Source organism: Poecilia latipinna, unplaced genomic scaffold (assembly GCF_001443285.1).
Source record: "Poecilia latipinna isolate Pla-1442-1.1 unplaced genomic scaffold, P_latipinna-1.0 Scaffold141, whole genome shotgun sequence".
In the NCBI taxonomy this organism is placed as follows: domain Eukaryota; kingdom Metazoa; phylum Chordata; class Actinopteri; order Cyprinodontiformes; family Poeciliidae; genus Poecilia; species Poecilia latipinna.
Window position 1 is genome coordinate 309,705 of NW_015112757.1, and position 18,684 is coordinate 328,388.

At 40.7% G+C, this 18,684-nt stretch overlaps 2 protein-coding genes across 2 annotated transcripts; one reads left to right on the forward strand and one right to left on the reverse strand.

The window, feature by feature from the left end:
• Positions 1–883: 883 nt before the first annotated feature.
• evx1 (even-skipped homeobox 1) lies at positions 884–4,234 on the reverse strand. Its single transcript, XM_015028966.1, has 3 exons — positions 3,407–4,234; positions 2,439–2,677; positions 884–2,086 (listed from the first exon to the last, which is right to left on the reverse strand). The coding sequence occupies exons 1-3, from the start codon at positions 3,945–3,947 to the stop codon at positions 1,550–1,552; spliced, it is 1,317 nt and encodes a 438-aa protein (XP_014884452.1). The 5' UTR covers positions 3,948–4,234; the 3' UTR covers positions 884–1,549.
• A 9,380-nt stretch (positions 4,235–13,614) lies between these two features.
• On the forward strand, positions 13,615–17,173 carry hoxa13a (homeobox A13a). The gene is made up of 2 exons (XM_015028993.1): positions 13,615–15,562; positions 16,084–17,173. The coding sequence occupies exons 1-2, from the start codon at positions 14,905–14,907 to the stop codon at positions 16,329–16,331; spliced, it is 906 nt and encodes a 301-aa protein (XP_014884479.1). The 5' UTR covers positions 13,615–14,904; the 3' UTR covers positions 16,332–17,173.
• The last annotated feature ends 1,511 nt before the right edge of the window (positions 17,174–18,684 follow it).

Genomic DNA, 18,684 nt, shown 5'->3' on the forward strand with positions numbered 1-18,684 from the left:
ATATATATATATATATATATATATATATATATATATATATATATATATATATATATATATATATATATATATATAAAAATGAAAAACAACAAAGGTTACCGTAACGCATCACAAGAATTTCAATAATTTAAAAAGAGACAAATGTGTTTAGCTGACAAAAATGAATTTCATTGACTTAATTTATTGCAAATAAGACATTATAGACAACGCAGTCTGAAAAAAACCATGAGCAAATAATAATAATAATAATAATAATAATAATAATAATAATAATAATAATAATAATAATAATGCAAACAGAGCAAAACAGAACAAAACATACCCTCCCCCCTCCCCAAAAACGAACAAACAAAAAACAACAAAACGATAGAGATCTATGGATTTGTATGGCTATTTATGGTTGGTCAGTCATTGCGTTAATTAAAAAAACAATAATGATATTAATTATAAATCTTAAATCTAACTTTTTTTTTTTTTTTTTAGAACACAGATCGTGTCCAAATTTAATCCAAATAAGAACTTTCAAAGTCAGGGTCACTTTCAAAGTCTTTTCACTCTCACTTCTTCCCAGTCACATTGAAGCATCAGAGGATGTCCTTCCACCTTTAATTTTTCAACAAAAATGCTCCAGTTTGGCCAGGCAGTCCGATTTGCTTCTAGAGGCGCTAATGAAAGTGTTGACAAAACGTACAACTTAATTTGCGTTTAATCATACATATATAAAAAATCTGTGTATATATATATATATTAAAAGAAAAAAACACCAAAAGAGGAGCGCAAAAAAGAAGATGTCCTTCCATTTTCTCCTCCTTTTGATTGTCCCCGCTCCATCCTCCTCTGGGCGCCCCCCGCCCCTTCCCTTCCCTTCACCCCCCTCCCCAGTCCATCTCCCGCATCAAGTCGCGCGGGATGTGCAGTCTAAGTCTAATCCGTTCCCTCGGCGCCTTGTTATACCTTTTGTCAGCAACGATCCCTTCCTCCTGGTATTACCATTAATTCAGCGCTCAAAATGTGCCGGCTCGTACATATACATCACTTACTAATTTTACTTGCATGTGCACATTTCGGCCCGTGCCGCTGCCTCCGCCTCTTCTAGGACCCCGATGTGGAGAGTGGCTTCTAATGAGACGGTCATAGTCTGCCTTATGGAAAAAAAATAAATAAATAAATAAAAAATATCCCCTTGTTAAAAAAAAGAGAGAAATGGAAAGCATTATTCTCGCGTAACTAATTGTACACGTAGATCGATTTAGATGCCTAAAGGGGCGACAAGCAATAACAATGAGAGAAAACCTTAATGACATCCATTCAACTGGATTTGACGCCCCTCAAATAAGTCTTCTAAACACATCATATCTGGTATCCCTGTCTTGATGTCCTGGCTCTGAAGTAGCGTTAAGCTACAGTCAGGGCAGATTCTTTGAGCGCTTTCTTGAAAGTCGGAAATGTTGTTTTCCTCTCCGACTTATTCATGCTGTTTTAGTCCTGGTCCAATAATGCAGAGGTTTATGCTTACACAAACGGGGAGAGTTGGTTTTTGTTTTTGGTTTCATCTGGTCAGAGGCACCTCTTCCCTCTGGTCTAGTGTAACAGATGAAGATTTGCTGAGCACCGAAGGCGTAAAAGTGACAAAAGAGTCTGTCCTGCTCGTTGGGGAGCAGGTAAAGTCCGAACCGGATGGCCTGCTAGCGATCCCGTTGGACTGACTAGTGTGACAGGCCAGGCAGGAACAGGGACTCCCACCCGGGCCGAGGCCATGGGCCGGGCCTGACGAGTACACGGAAGGGTGCCTAAAGGCGCACAGGAGCTCTGGCCTCTGGTAGGGGTGAGACAACACCCGGAAGCTGTCCAGAGAGCGCAGCGGAGTCGAAAAAGGTGTGGCACCAGGGGCCGGGGCCCCACCGACGCCGACACTCAGGGGAGAATAGTAGGGCAACGGCAGGTGGGACGGGAAGGGGTAGGGCAGGTTCCCAGTGGCCGCGGCGTGGCTCATCATGTAGGTGTAGAAGGCCGGGTCGGCGGGGTGAGGCCACGTCATGGCCAAGCGCTGGCGTTTGTCTTTCATTCTGCGGTTCTGGAACCACACCTGGAACAGAGTCGCATTGGGTCAAAGATTAACCACGGCCCTCCCACTGACCAACAACAACAAAAGCTAAACCCTCCAGAACTTCCGCTTTTACGCTAACAGGCCCAACTTCTAATTTAGTGTTTTCTTTCAACAGATTTCACATCTACCGAATCAAAGTAGCTGTGTTTCTTAAAGGAAATATGATAAAATGACAGAAAGTGACTTTTTTAAATTTTCTATTTATTTATGTATTTGTGCTAATTCACATTGTACTAGCGTAGAGTACGTCTCTTTTGTGCATCTGGAGCATGGTTGCCTTCTCACCAATTTAAGCCAAAAACAATATTGTCACCAAATATAACAATCTTACTTTAATTGTGGTTTCAGGTAGATTTAGAGCAGCTGCCAGCTCGCATCTTCTCGGCCTGGACACGTAGTTTTCCCGATAGAACTCCTTCTCCAGTCGGGCGATTTGCTCCCGGGTGAACGCCGTTCGGTACCGGCGGATCTGGTCCGCTCCGTAGGACAGAGAACCCTGACCAGGGATTGTCTTACCCTGGTCGGCGCCGGTCTCGCCCGGAGAATGACCCGGAGATTCTCCGTTTCGACCTGAATCAACATGCAGAATGATGCATCAAGTTCAGCGAGGAAGAACAAACTCTCACTGACTGCAAAGGATGAGCACAGCCATATTTGAGAGAACTTCTCCTCCACTCTTAACGGGCCTTCCTGACATGCGTCTAAAGTCTTTATTTAGTGGGATGTTCTCCTCTTTCACGGTTTACACAAACAATGAATAAATACGAACATGTAAAGAAGACGTTACACGTACAGATAAATATGTGTAACATTTCTGCAGGCCTATTTCACACTCACGATTCTCGGTTTTTGCATCTTGCATGAACCCACAAAAAAAAAAAAAAAGCAATAAAAAGATTCAGATGTTCTTTCGTTCACACATTTATTTCGTGTGGGTTTTTTTTTTTGGCGGCTACTTAAAATTCTATTTTCTGCCTCATGCAGTTCAATTAGGCACACGGGCACATTCGCTGCCAAAGTCAGTGATGAGAATGTCTGATTACACTGTGGGTGTCACCGCAGCGTTTTTAGCCACTTGACAGAACAGCTGCATGCACCGACAGCAGTTGGTACTTGATTTCCTCCGGCTCCACTAAGCCGAAACATTCAGGATTTCATTAAAGCAGTGTTCAACAATGCCCTGGTAACTTATGCACGGATTTCTTCGTATGACATTTACAGGATGCAAAATTCAGCGTTTTGGTTTGCATGTAAACACAGACAGAGTCCAAAAATAAAAAAAAGCAAATGTCGCCCTACCTTTAGACGTTGGGTAGTCCATGCTCTCAGGGGTACAACTCACATCAATTTCCTCGTAGAAGTCCGACTCGTTGTCCGAACTGCTGCCATCTTTGTGATGCCGTACCCCGGAGGAAGATACGGTGACCGACCTGGTGTCGGCGCACATGCTCCTCCGTGAGCTCTCCTCCGACGCAAGCTCCGCGGTCCTCTCCCGCGAGTACGGCGCAGCGCCAGGGCTCAGGCAGCTCCTGTGGCCCGGCTTCCCCTGCGGCTCTCGAGCTGGGATCCCAGTGACTCCCTCCGCCGATCTCACCATCACCACCTCCTCTCTGCCGTCCATCACCCGTCGCTGTTCTGAAAAGCGTCGACTTCGCGGGAGAGCGCGAGCGGCCAGAAATGTGAGCCGGAGGTTCTCAGCTTGGAGTCGTCGGAGGTGGGAGGGGTGGGGTTGGAAAGCGTTTTTGGAAAGGCTGCTGGGAAAGAGGGGACGCAATCCGGTGTGACCCTCAGAGAAGAGCGCGGCAGAGTGTGGAGACGGAGCTCTGGGAGGGATCACCATTTACCCTCTCTCTCTCTTTCTCTCTCCCCTTCTACAGAGCTGTCATTCCTAACAGGCCAGTCTTCAGGATGGTCCCCCCTGATGACGCCACGGATTGATTAGAAATGTGGGTAAACAGAAGGAAGAGAAGGTGGTGGCGCTGTGGTTGGGGAGGTGGGAGGAAGAGGGGGGGGGGAAGTGTGTGTCAGTTTCTGTATTTCAAATCGATCATTTGTGTATATTGATTCATTTGGTTACCTCAAAAATAGTAACAGTTGTAACAACTCATATCAGCATGAATGATTCCAAAACAAAACTAGAAGTGAAAATGCTGAGAATTTTTTTTCTTTAACATATATGTTTTTTATTTTTAATTCGTTAGAAAATTCAGAATGAATAATATTCAATTCTTAGAGCAATAACTATACCTCCTGGTAAATTGGTATTAACGAAAAGTAATATCTATGAATTATGTGCGTTCAGAATCAGAATCGAACCCAGGATACTTTATTGATCCCCTGGGCGACATTATAATGTTGTAGCAGTATCCATTGCGAAAGCATGAAAAGAATAGGATACAAAAATAAAAAGAGACCAACATTAACATAAATGATAAAAAATATACGTACACATATGTGAATTATGCAGAAATAATTTAAAACGCATATAAGTGACGTCAAACAGTTGGGGAGGAGCTGCAGGGTCCAGTTGCCAAAGGTAGAAATGAGTTTCTGCGGCGCTCTGTGCTACATTTTGATTTAATCCCGAACTTGACCAGTGAGTCGTGGAGTGGGTGAGAGACATTGTCCAAAATGGCATGCAGCTTCGGCAGCGTCCTTCTCTGTGCTGCCCCTTTATTTGCCCCTTCCTCCACTTCTCCTCCCCCCTCACTCCTCCCGTCCTTTCCTCGTCTTAAGTGGAGTCAAGTAAAGTCCTTAAAGGTCAAGTCGTCGGTCAGAGTTTAGACAAGAGACCATCCGAGGAAAGCTCTAAAACCAACAGATCCTTGACTAAACTATGATCTCACGTATAAACAACCTATATGGGCCCTTGGGTACATTGCGGTTGTCACACTTTTGCAATTAATTTCAGCCTTAAATTGAGTAAGTTTAAGATTTTCTGATCACTCGCTCACATCTGACAGTAGCCAGAGGAAATTCGTGTTTTTGCTTCATAAATACACAATATAAAAAAGTCAGCAAACAAACAAATGTTCTATATCTACACACATATATATTTATAGGGGACTTTTTAACCAGTGGCGCCACCAAGGGGGTTAAGTGGGCGCGGTGGCCTCCTCTGTCGCATCCAGTCCGATCCAGATTCCCAGCTCTGTTCGTACAGCACCAGAACGAAGTGCTGCAAAGAGGAGAGGAGTAAGTGGAAAATACCCAAAAATGTAAAATACAATGAAATTATGAATTTTCCAGATATAATATTTATACTAATGAATTTAAGAGAAGGGAGGACGAGTTTTTATGAATTACTTACTTAGTTTGTTTGTGGCACTGTGGTTCATTGCTGTCATTCATAATCCTCTATTTTGATTGTCTGACTCCTCAGTCAAATGTCACCAGAATCATGCATTTAGGCAAAACAGCTTGGAGATCAACAGTATATTAAAGCCATGGGTCCTGATTATCTGTTCACCCTGTCCAAACATCACATCTTTGATGAATGATTTACTAATATATTATTAGTATAGATGTATGACAATATATAGGACATCTTTTCTCTCTCTCTCTCTCTCTCTCTCTCTCTCTCTCTCTCTCTCTCTCCTTCTTTCTTCCTCGCTTTCTTGCTTTCTTTTCTCCATATTTGAATCAAAATTAAAGTGTCTACGCTTTAAAATTAAAATTAAAAATTGTGGACACTCCAAAAATATATATATGATAAACTTATTCATGTATATTGGTGATTGAAAACAAATATTTAAAAAAGAGTTGTTCTTTTTTAAATGCCAAAGAAAGATAAAGAAAAAAAAATATGCTACCTGTTGTTTTGGTCTCTCATCCAAAGCTTATTGGTTCCCCCAATTTGTCCACCCTTTACATAATTCTCTGGAAAAACTCCTGTTCTTCACATGTAAATGTAATCAAAATTTACCTCCAACAGTAATGAAAGATTTCATCTCTCTTTCAAGAAGAGAGATCTTTCTGAATGGAAGAATGGATCTTTTCAAAACTCGGACATGACGTCTGAACGCCAATCAAAACTTGTGAGAGGATCGGCATTTCTTTTTTGTCAGTAATAGCATGCCATACCAGGAGAGAACTCAAGGACACAACCTGACGCTTTAGATAACATGTTTTCTCTGAATTACCAGCTTCTGGCCAGTCTCGTAGTTCAAGGTGTTTTTTAAAAAACTTATCTTTACAGTGATTAGTGAGGAAAAAATACTTAGTGACTAAAAAAAAATTACGAAGATAATTTTGCACGTTTTGGAAAAGTGGTGAACGTTTTGATGCATTGCACGTCATTTGGGTGTTTTCAGACCACGTGAACGTTTATTCAACATAGCTTCACGATGTTACAGCTTTTCATCAAATATTAAAAAGCAACAGTTCGAAATGTGCAATATGCTTTTTTTTAATTAACATCTTCCTGTGATACAATCATCTCCTTTTCTCTTTAAATAGAAATCAAACGGCAGCACAGGCCTCGTTTGTTTACACGAATTTCAAACATTTTCTTTCCTTTGCAAAACTCCAAGCAGTTAAATGTATGACATGTTATATCAAACTATAAAAATCAAGGCGAACCGCAGCGCTTCTGCACGAACACAATAACACGCTGAACTAAGCTCGGTGCCTATGGATTCAGACTGCTTTACGTGTGTTTCTGAATCAGCTTGCAGAGAGAGAGAGAGAGAGAGAGAGAGAGAGAGAGAGAGAAGAGTAGAGACTTTGGATGGAAGTGATGCACTTCAAAGTCAGACACCAGAGAGCTGCTGCCATGTTGGTCTCTCTCACGCACACGCGAGAGATGGGGAGGGGGAGAAGGGGGTGAGCAAACGGTGGCGCTCCTGCAGCCTCCGCTGTCCTTGTGCGCCCTCGCCTGTCCAAAAGAGGAAAAGCGAGTGGCTGTAGTGGCATCCCTCCCCCCCCTCCCCCCGTCCACCAGCCCCGGAGGCTGAGAAGTAAGGGAAATTCCTTTGGCTTTTCTCCCCCAAACTCCTTCATCTGGTCTGCAAAGGGGAGGAAAAACAAATACTTCTTTTTGTACCATGCTCACTTTGTGTGCTAGTGGTTTTCAATGTGCAGAAGTGAACCTAAAGTAATTTTTTTCGCGCACGTGTCATTTGTCATTTACTGAAAATAAGTTTATACGGTGGAATGGGGCCACAGCCATGTGAAAGTGTTACCGTGTGATTGGTCAGAGTTGTAAGTCAACCACCAACTTAAGCAGGAAAATGCACTCGAACACTAAAAGAAATTGTCAGCCGAACCAAAAAACATCTCCTAAAATCAGAAAGGAATTTGTTTCATTTCCGTCTTTCACCCGCAGAAGTAAAACCTTATCAGGCTGCTCTTTACTTAGTCTAACACTTTTGACCAACAGAACACACAGTATGGTTTTTGTTTTTTTGTTGTTGTTTTTTTCCCTGAAGATGAACATCTTGCGTAAAGCTCTTCGTTGCAAACACATAGGGAAGGAGGATGCTTGTCAAAATCTCATCCGGGGGAAGCATGGGGCAGATTATTTTGAATATTGAGAATTCCCCCGTCACCTCCCTCTCTCCAGTATATGGGGGGCGGAGTTGTTATACTTTTGCTCTTACATTCATAAATGTGGGAATACATGCGCAGTGTTTGTGCACTCCAAAGGTGGCAACGATCCATCCGGTTACTGAGTTATGGAATGGGTCGTGGCCGGGGCAGATGGGATCTTGTGATCGTGCGGAGATAACGCCTGGAAGCCTTTTGCGCAACAAATGGATGACCTTGCGCGTTTACAGTAGTGCCAATTATATTGTGTGTGTTTAAGATAGTGAAGGACATCGGACGGGTTTGCTCGCTTGTGCATCATGTTAACTCCAAGAAAGGACCGGAAAAAAAAAAAAAAAAACTAAAAAAAAAAAAAAAACAGGGACCGCAGACATACCTTTAAACCAAGCGGCAGGTCGGGTTGCTCGGGTTGTTTTGCAGGGTGGTGAAGGTGAGGAGGGGGCAGAGGGGGGATCAAAGAAATGGGGGAGCTCAGAGCGGCAGACGCTGCAGTATGCGCACCCCCCCAGTTTTATTAGCCAGCCCAACTTGAACTTGACCATGGAGCCTGCGCAGCGCTGGTGTAATCCAATCCAGCACACCAAACCAAACAGAATGGCTCTCACGGAGCAGAAAAATATTTCAATGTGTGACAGAACTGGATCTTCAGTTCATATCAGGTGGATTTCTTCTCTAATATGAACAGCCTGTATAAGGGGGGGGGGGGGGAGAGAAAAAGGAATGCCTCCTCAGTGGCCCCTCCCGTCTCAATTTCTTCAACTTGGCCTTGAAACGGGATGACGCAGCAAACGAGAGTAACTCATTGACCTTGGAGCGAAACCATTCCCGATGACTAAACAGCCGGAAATCAATGCGCTTTAAGAACGTCTTTTATCAGATCCGTTCCACAAACACAAGTCTCAGAAATTAGGCCCGTGTTACACCGTTTTAAAAATTGGTGTGGGGCGGGAGAGGAGGGGGGGAGGGGTGCGCAGAATGGGCTTCCTTTATCACCTATTCAGCAGAAGCAGCAGCAGCAGCAGCACACCAGGTGCAAAGCCCCGGCATCTGACTTGTAAGTCTTCAGACTGATCCGTGCATCTCTGGCATCTCAGAAAAAGGTGATATTTACAAGTCTGTCTGCTTGCAAATGGGCTTTCATTTTTAGTGGGTGTCGGTCCCGTCAGTTCCGGTCTCTCTTTCACTGTTTTCTTTCTTGCTTTTTTTGTGTGCCGTTTAGAGGATGCTACTGCTGGGCCGTGGGTGCATTTTCGAACACTGTTTTGGTTCGATTGGGTTTTCTGAAATGCAGTTTGGTCTGTTGAAGAAGCAACATGAGTGTGACTCATGATGCAAATAGGAGACTCAACTGATTTGCATCAGTTTGAGAGGAAGAGCAATGAACTCGGGTCTTTTCTTAGGCTGACGACCCGTGTTGAGTTTACCAAAAAGAAACAGATTAAACTTTGCAGTTTAATCTGTTTCTTTTTAATGTTCATTGTCAACTTGGCCTTTGTTCTGCGTTCACTGTTTAAAAAACGGGGTAGGGGTAGGGAGTGCTCGCAAAAGTAGGTCACAATTTAGGAGTAATACCAGGCGCTTGAATTTGCTATAATTCGTTACTGTAAAATATAAATATGTACAAACTAAATTTGTGGTAAGCGGCTTTTTTAGCTGTTAGCATTTCATACTCAATATTAATGTCAATTTTATCTGTAAATTAAAATGACATCTAGTCAGTTTTTAATAGAATAGTTTTAAGTAACAAAAATAAAAGCGAAGACAATTATTTGATAATAAATAATAAATTGTCTTTATGGAAATCTAGAGAATTAAAGCAAAAATTTTTGGACTAATATTTTTCAGTGGAAACTGAGCGTTCACTACATTATGCCTACATCGCACATTATACATTGTACGTATATATTGTATAATGTAATACACGTTACAAATTATGCAAATAAATGTATTCATATTCATTTCTTATATTCCGGAGTAAATTAAATAAATTTTAAAAAATCATCTGAAATAATACTTTTGGTTCATTCACTAATATAATTGGTTCATAACCAACAATTTGTTATAATTACGGGCTAAAAACAACAACAACAACAACAACAACAACAACAACAACAACAACAACAACAACATAATAATAATAATAATAATAATAATAATAATAATAATAATAATAATAATAATAATACCTGAATTAAGCAGTCTATAAATTTACAGTATATGCAAAAGTGAACTTGACCGTTCAGTGTGACAATATTCCGTTCCTTCTATTTTGTGCAGATTCCTGAATGCCTATAAATGAATGTGACACGCAGCTTACTGGCTGCAGCTTTAGCAGCCTGTCATCGCAACCTCTGAGACGTCTGCAGAAGCTGAAAGCTGAAGCAGGGATGATGTTTCGACTCACATTCTGGACTCAGTGGGAGTAAATTAACGTGGCCGTTAATTTAACGAACCTTTAGGTGCCGTTGGAATTAAATGATCTCGGCTCTTCTTTTATTTTTAAGCGAGCCGTCGTCATCATCGCACCGCAGGCGAGCGTCCAAGAAAAATATGGAAAAGTCAAGTGTGTGACCGCCCTGTGGTTCCCAGCTCTGACCACAAAAACATATTGACTGTTATGCTTTGACAGCTCTTTGACAGTCACTTACTTTAAACACGTGTCGCCGTCGAAGCTGGAATTCGACCACGGGCTTTTCGGGATGCTTATTAATGTGGCAATTTGTGTTGTACGACATCTAAATTTAAACGTTACGGATCACTTTTATCAGAATTTTTTCGTTTTCACTGACGCTTTAGGCGCGGAGGCTGTGGAATAACTTGCTCTTTCTTTCAGTTCCTTCAAAACTGGGATACATGTGGAGTTGGAACCGGGAGGGGGAAAAAAGGAGAAAGCTTCAGACTGATCTGAAAGCCCACAGAGTTCACCCCTGAACAATTTTTTGGTGGGTTTTCTGCAGATTAAATCTGTGGTTTTCCCTCCTCCCCCCTGTTTTTGTAATAAATGCCAGATATGTCTTTTGCAAACAGCTTGGATAAATCTAGGATTTGCACTCTCTGTGCTGAATACAGGTTCATGTGTATGTGTGAGTGCACACACACACACACACACACACACACACACACACACACACACACACACACACACACACACACACACACACCCTCTCCTCCTCCTCCTCCTCCTCCGAGACATCGCTCATTGTGCTTGGGCTTGTCTCTTGTCTGGGCTGACCACGTGTGCTCGCCGACGGCCACCTTGGCGACACCGGAGCTGCTGATTCTGCAGGACTGCAACACAAATAATTAGATACATAAATAATTCCCAAATGAGCATTCAAGAGTCAGAAAGGTGCACGTTTAATAGGAATGCCGTAAAGTGACTAAACACATCTGTCAAAAGTCATAACAGGACAAAACACGGAGCAAGGAACAGTTAACGATTAACACCACTTTGTGTTTATTCTGAGGTCTGATTTGCTTGCAGTGGCAGAAACGCCAGAAGGCAGCGCGCATGCAACAGGCCGGGCCTTGTACCATGACTCATGCTTATTCCTGCTCATTGCCGCTGAATGATTTCATTTCTTGGCCTTCCTTGTGCGATAACGCGGAGATAAAAACACGACTACTGTGCATCGCCTCAGAGATTGGCTTTGAGAGCGAACCTGGCACAATGCAAGAGTGCAAACCCATGCGAACCGCAGGGTCAGATCTGGATATTGGAAACAGAATATGTAGAACTCAGTTTATTCAGAAAGTGAGAAGGCTATATCAGGTTTTATTATCTTGGTTACGTCTATGAATTTTTTTTATTATTTTTATTTTCTCATATGTTAAAATGTCTTATTGACTGCATATAACATGTGGGACCAGATACAGAAGTATAAATCAGAATTATTGACTGTAGTAAATTATATGATATGTAATATTTTGGCTTTAAATTATTATATATGTTTTGAAAATTAAATTTGAAAGACCACGACCTCCAGCAAAGTGTTTGTCGTTGGTAACAGCCGCCCTTCAGTTCAGTTAAAAACCCACAGACATGTTTAAGTTTAACCGAAGAAAACTCAATCAAAAGTTTGATTAACCCATTTCATCAACCACCTGTTAAACAGATTTTAACAACAATGTGCGTTTTCAGACATTTGTTTTTAAGCCACTCTTTCAAGATGGAGATTCATTTATGTCTATGTATGTATGTTATAATTTGACTCATTGGTAATTCTGCTGCAAAACGTATAATAATAATAATAATAATAATAATAATAATAATAATAATAATAATAATAATAATAATAATAATAATAATAAATATTTACGTTTACGCTTCTCAGCACATTTGATTTTGAAGTCTAAACTACAACAAAATCTGTGTTTACACATCACATTAAATCTTGATTGATATCAATCTTCTCTTCTTTTTTTCCCCTTATAACCCAGAAATACATGTTGAGGATAGGATTTTTCTCAGACAACAGATTGCCGCTAAATTTAGTGTAAAGAAAAACAATGAAAATCAGGCTTGGTCAGCCCAGTTGATGAACCACTGCTACCTCATAACCAGATTCAGGCATCACTGAGGTCTTTAGATAAAGGTCAAGATTGGTTTTTTTTTTTAATTTTTTTCTATATCTAAGCAGTTTTTATGTTTGTTTCAAAATCTCTGAACCTCATTGTCACTATTCAATTTTACAACACGTTTAACTCTAAAAATGGCTGCGTACGCAGAATCTACCCCCATCAAGGGAAGTTCTTTCAATTGTTATTTGAGCTCGACCAGAAGTCTTTCTCATTTTGCTCCAATAAATTGTTGACGACTGAACACTGAACGTTTTTCGCCATGTCCAATTAGTACATAACAAAAAAAAAAGACAGAAAAAAAGCGGGAAGTTAGACCGAGTAAGCCCTTTTGATCAACTCCAAACACCTTTCACATCACATTCACCGTTTAAGACGTCTTTATACCTTTCAGTTTTAAACCACACTTTCGTCTTGTTTATTTAGACCAAGCTGTTTGAGTTGTGCCTGTTCACCAAAAAAAAAAAAAAAAAGCAAAGTCGGAGAGACTGACCACTGTTTAAAAAACGAGAATATAGTTTCACTGTTTAAACGCCATTAGGCACTTGCATAAGGCATAACACTTTAATAAATACGTCAGTGTTAACGTCTTTTCACCTTACACTTCCAACCACATGCTCACGTTGTTTACATTGAAGGCAATCGGTTTTCGATGTAGGCTTATAAAAGCTGCCTGGGGAGAGAACTCTGCTTCGAAACTCCGCATCAATGCTCGACGTTCTGCAATACATTTGATTGTGGGTTCCAGAGTGAAACAACAACAAAAGAAAAAAACAAACAAAACAAAAATCAACAGTTTGCGTTTGCTTTACCACACGAAACGACAACTACTATTGCTCAAAAATGTTACGGTCAAAGTTCATTCAGGATTTTGATATTTGGAGATCAGAGACGTGTTTCAATTAAAAAGTGTAAGAAGTATACTGGTGCTAAATGTATAATGCGTGGCCTTTTTTTTAAATATGCAGTCTAAATCACCGCTTAATACTACGCCAGAAGATTTTCTTTTAGAAATAGAGTGGCAACAAATTTGATGAGGAGTTTCTTATTGTCAAAAACGTAAGGAACAGCATAAACAGAACTCCTGCTGAACTTAAAGCTTTTTCCAGAGTCAAATAGAGCAGAACACACACATATATAGGCACTCTCTCTCTCTCTCGCTCTCTCTCTCTCTCTCTCTCGCTCTTTCACACACACACATACACCCTCCACGTTTATCCCCCTCTTTCCCCTGGATCAACATCATTTTCACACCTATCTGCGAAAAAACTCCTCCGCTATGTATATATATATATATATATATATATATATATATATATATATATATATATATATATATATATATATATATATATATATATATATAATTTTTTTTACTTAAAAAGGACACGATAACGTTGCTGTTTTGTTTCCAACGCCACGCAGCCCTCAAAGTTAGACAGCAAGCGAGAAGAAGCGGGCAAGGACTAGTTCGTGAGAGAAAACGCACTAGAGAAACAAAACAAAATGATAGTAAAAGTTAGTGCCCTCCAATAGCTTTTCATTAGGACAGGAATTCTCACCCTTCTTCCGCTCTTTTCAAGCGCTCAGACGGGGCCCTTCAAAGCCTGAATGGTGCGACGGGCTGGACTGCCAGACAACAACAACTTTCAACTTGACCTTGGCCTCCAACTGCGTCTCACCTCCCTATGTAAAACACAGCCAAGTCCAGGGCTCGCCTTCTGACTTCGCATGCTATAAACACGTAGGAAGCCGAATGTCTTCAATATTTGGAACGATAAATCAGACTTTTACTTCATCTGTGTTTCCTTTGTTTTATAGGAGGGTAGAAAAATCTCAGGCCATTTGTGTCTCGCAGAGATACTCGCAATGTAAATCACTTAAAGTGGGCTCCTTTCTATAAGGCGGATCCCACAGAGTATAGTGGAAAGGGGTATTCCTGGACATTCCTGTATTGCGTATAACCCGTAGCGTTTGTCATAGTCGCACCACCGAGGTATTCGCGTAGTAGATTGTGCTCAATTTAAGAAACAAATCAAGTACACTAGTTGCTTTAATGAGTTTATTCTTTAACAATATCGATTCATGCAAATGTAAGCCTGAAATGAAGACAAAGAGGGGGCGATGTGCGTACGCAAAAGCATTGCACATTGGTTATGCGTGCAAGTGACTGAATAAAAATCGTCAAAATAGCAAAAAAAAACGAAATCGTTATTTCAGCAAAAAAAAAAATTTTATTTGATTCTCATTTGACCGTGCTATATGATAAAAAAAACATCCAAAGTGTGAATATCTCCTTGTTTAAACACCTAAAATGTAGATATAGCTTATGATCCTACACACAAAAAAGTAATTTCATATGCGCCATTTTGTTCAATGGGAAACACACCAGCAAACTCAGTTAAATCTGCAGGGACAAAAGCAAAAATCCCCTCATATGTACCATCACCTTACTTCGCCGCATTATTCTCCATGTAATTATCTGCTGATGTTTACCGTCCTCTTTGCATAGCCCCGGTCACATGAGGAAGTCTTGGCCAATAAGAGCCAACCTCTGCACTCCTGTGCGCGTCAGAGCGGCTTTTACTCACTGAGAGCCCCACCATCTCCTTTTTTCAGTCACTGGTCTTTTTTAAAAAGAGTCAGAAGCTTCCGATGTTGGATGCCGTGCTATGACAACGTCACTGCTCCTCCGTCCTCGCTGGGTCGACCCGTCGGTGATGTTCCTCTATGACAACGGCGGCGGTTCCGACGAAGCGAGCAAAAACATGGAGGGTTTCCCGGGTGGCAACTTCGCCGCGAATCAGTGCAGGAATCTGATGGCGCACCCCGCGTCCCTGGCACCCAGCGCCGCTGCGGCTTATTCCTCCGGGGACGTGCCTGCCTCCGGTGTGGGCGAACCAGTAAAGCAGTGCAGCCCCTGTTCAGCGGCTCAAAATTCCACCAGCGCGTCCCTGCCGTACGGGTACTTCGGCTACCCGTGCAGGATGTCGCATCACAGCGGCATTAAGTCATGCGGAGCACAGCCACCTTCTGCGTATGGGGAGAAATACATGGACACGGCTGCCTCGGGAGAGGAGTTCTCATCTCGGGCGAAGGAATTTGCTTTCTATCCAACTTACCCTTCTGGGCCATACCAACCTGTCCCAAGTTACCTCGACGTCCCCGTGGTGCCTACAATCAGCGCTTCGTCAGAAGCCAGACACGAGTCCCTGCTGCCCATGGAGAGCTACCAACCTTGGACTCTCGCCCCCAACGGGTGGAACAGCCAGGTTTATTGCGCCAAGGAACAGCCTCAGCCTGGGCATATGTGGAAGTCCTCTCTGCCAGGTAAGCAGAGCTGTTGAGCACATTTTTTGAGCAAACATGGAGTAAATAGGGTGTGTGTAATGTTTGGAATTGCCTCAGAGAGAGAGAGAGAGAGAGAGAGAGAGAGAGAGAGAGAGAGAGTGTGTGTGTATGTGTGTAAGAGAGAGAGAGAGAAAGAGAGAGAGAAAGATAAACCCCTTACCCTCAAATTTATCATAATAATGTGATAAAAGGAGGGGTGAATGAAAATATGGGCAGTTATTATAGAAATTTATTTTTAGAAAATAGTAGCATATTTTTTTAAGCATTCGTTTATTTCACACGATTTTCATTTTTGATTTGAAGTCTAATTCTTTACATTGATATATAAAGAATTATATGTATTTAAATTAAGTTGCAGTTTTCACACTTTGTAGATATTCTTTATGCAAAAAAAGTCCACAATTTAGGGAGAAACACATTTTTTGACCACTTGTGATCTGATCTGAGACATTTCTCATTTTTTTTACCCCCATCCCACCCCCGCCCCCCTCTTCAATCAGACGCAGTGTCCCACGCAGCAGGAGACGTCGGCTCGTTCCGGCGCGGGAGAAAGAAGCGCGTGCCATACACCAAGGTGCAACTGAAGGAGCTCGAGCGAGAGTACGCCGCCAATAAATTCATCACGAAGGACAAACGGAGGCGGATATCTGCCCAGACCAACTTGTCTGAGCGGCAGGTCACGATATGGTTTCAGAACAGACGAGTCAAGGAGAAAAAGATTGTCAACAAACTGAAGACGATCAGCTAGTTGATTATAATTTCTGATTGCCGTTATTAATATTATATGGGACATAATCTGTTGGAGATGTACAGGCCTGCGGGTGTTTGGACACGTGGATTTGGACACCGTGCTCCTTTGCTGACTGAACATGATTCAAATTTGATGTAGGCAAATGATTTCCGGGAGCCTCTGGAACAAACTTTCCTGGGGCCTCTGAAGGCCGGACCATTTTTTTTTTTTTTTTTTTTTTCCCTGCCTCTTGTTAAATACTAAATTGGACAGAGAGCTTGAGACAATATACAAATATAGTGCCAGCATGTGTGACTTTTTATTTTATTTTATTTTATTTTTTTAATATATATTTCCATTTTGTTTCTATTTTTATTTTTTATTTTTTGGCATTCCTCTGTACACAGAGGTGTGCGCCACCGAGCTACACCTTTATCTTTTAACAAGGGCAATAAATAGACGAGTCACAGGAAATTCTGCCGTTTTGGGGGGATTTGGACCTTGGAAATGTTAAATATTAAACCATCCTGGCTTCCTTTTTTAAAGCCTGTTCTCGTGCTTAGCTTGTATGAAGTCTATAGTCTTACCGTATGGATCCTCCATGCTTTCGTTCATATGCAGTCCATGGTGCAATTCCTATTGTAATACTTATAAATATTTCGTCCAGGAGATGTGCTTGTACCAATCATAGCTCCTGCAATGTACGTGTGTGTCTTCATGTGGTTGTATATCAGTGTAAAAGTAAATCCCAGCATGATATCCATGTTATGTGTGTATGTATGTATGTGAGAGTGCGTATGGTTGGTGTTAAAAGTCCGTCTCTGCAATAAAATGTGGACTTGGTTGAATTTTTTATCCAATTCGTGGTGAAGATGCACGTCTTTTTAATAACAAGGATACTCTTGGATGCATTTCTAGTGTACGACTTTTAACTTTTTTTTTTTTTTTTTTTTTTGAGAAAATTAAGCCTTAATCTTGATCACAGTTTAGTGCAAAAAAAACATAAAACATGAACTTCAGGAGGTATATTGCAGGGTAAATTCGAGGTTTTAAAACTTTTTGGAAGGGTTTTTTTTTTTTTTTTTTTTTTTTGTAGGGACACTGCATACAAATCATGTCAACGGCTGAACAATAGTTTTGGTCGCTATCTGCCGCAGGGAAATGCAGAGGGTTGAGGCTGTTCAGTGCTGTTTAATAGTCTTATACCGCCATCTGGCGACCACTTTTCACATAGACTCCTGTGAAGGAGCAGAATTTACGGTTCGACTCTATAAATACAATTACAACAGCAATAATAATAATAATAATAATAATAATAATAATAATAATAATAATAATAATAATAATAATAATAATAAAATTCTTTCATTACCTAAAATGAAAGAAATGTTGTATATTTTAATTACAGCACATATTCTGTTTTTTTTTTAACATTGATTGAAATTTATCCTTTTGTGCTAAAGTGTTTTGTTCAAGAAAGGTTTGGTTGCAGGTTTAGAAAAATACAACAATAATACTACTCTCACACATTTTATGTTAATATCATATGTTAATATCACTTCCCCAACCACCCAACAGAAACGTCAAAACAAACAAAAACCTGTCGCAATGGCAACAAAATGAAATGTTTGTATAACCTGAATATTGTATATGTCTGAAGAGATGAAGGCATGAGTAGAATCACAGCACTTGAAAGTAAATTGAAGACAAAAAATAGAAAACGTCAGTAAGAAGTGTTTTCTTACAGAACTAAAAAAAAGAAAAAAAAAAGAAAAACGTCAAACAGTTCAAAAATAATCCAAGGATACTAAAAAAAATGTAGCGCCAACATAAACTTGTGAGTCTGAAAATACTGTCCTACTAAAAACGTAGAAAATCTACCTAATTGAATAATGAATTAAATAACAGGCCCTCCTCCTCCCTCTGTTTTCTGTGTGTCTGTGTGTGTGTGTGTGTGTGTGTGTGTGTGTGTGTATGTCCGCGCGCGTGTGTGTGCGTGAATAGGACACATATTAAACACGACTGATTGTTTATATTCATATTTATTCTCGTTTTTGGATTTTCACTGGATATTTGAGAGCCATAAGTACAAAAAAAATCTTAATATGGGGTCATGAAGGGGAAAAAAACACAAAAAAGAAAAAGACAAGAAAAGAAAAGAAACAAGAAGAACAAAGGAATTATTCAAGCTTTACTTCCACTGCTGTACTTACACTCAGACTTACTCAGTATACTTTTATTATGCTACTTTCAATTAACAGTTCACATAAAGGTAGAACTGTACAAATTCATGTTTAAATATATTTTCATTTAATAATCATAAATAATAATGCTAATGTGTGTATACTATACATTAGCTATCCTTGAAAAA

What these genes read in the sequence shown, in the direction of transcription:
- evx1 (XM_015028966.1), bottom strand. Translation starts at nt 3,947, where the DNA reads ATGGTGATCCCTCCCAGAGCTCCGTCTCCACACTCTGCCGCGCTCTTC. An exon ending in GGACTACCCAACGTCTAAAG is followed by an intron (nt 2,678 to 3,406) that starts GTAGGGCGACAT and finishes ATGTTGATTCAG; the next exon opens with GTCGAAACGGAGAATCTCCG. An exon ending in TACCTGAAACCACAATTAAA is followed by an intron (nt 2,087 to 2,438) that starts GTAAGATTGTTA and finishes ACTCTGTTCCAG; the next exon opens with GTGTGGTTCCAGAACCGCAG.
- hoxa13a (XM_015028993.1), top strand. Translation starts at nt 14,905, where the DNA reads ATGACAACGTCACTGCTCCTCCGTCCTCGCTGGGTCGACCCGTCGGTG. An exon ending in GTGGAAGTCCTCTCTGCCAG is followed by an intron (nt 15,563 to 16,083) that starts GTAAGCAGAGCT and finishes CTCTTCAATCAG; the next exon opens with ACGCAGTGTCCCACGCAGCA.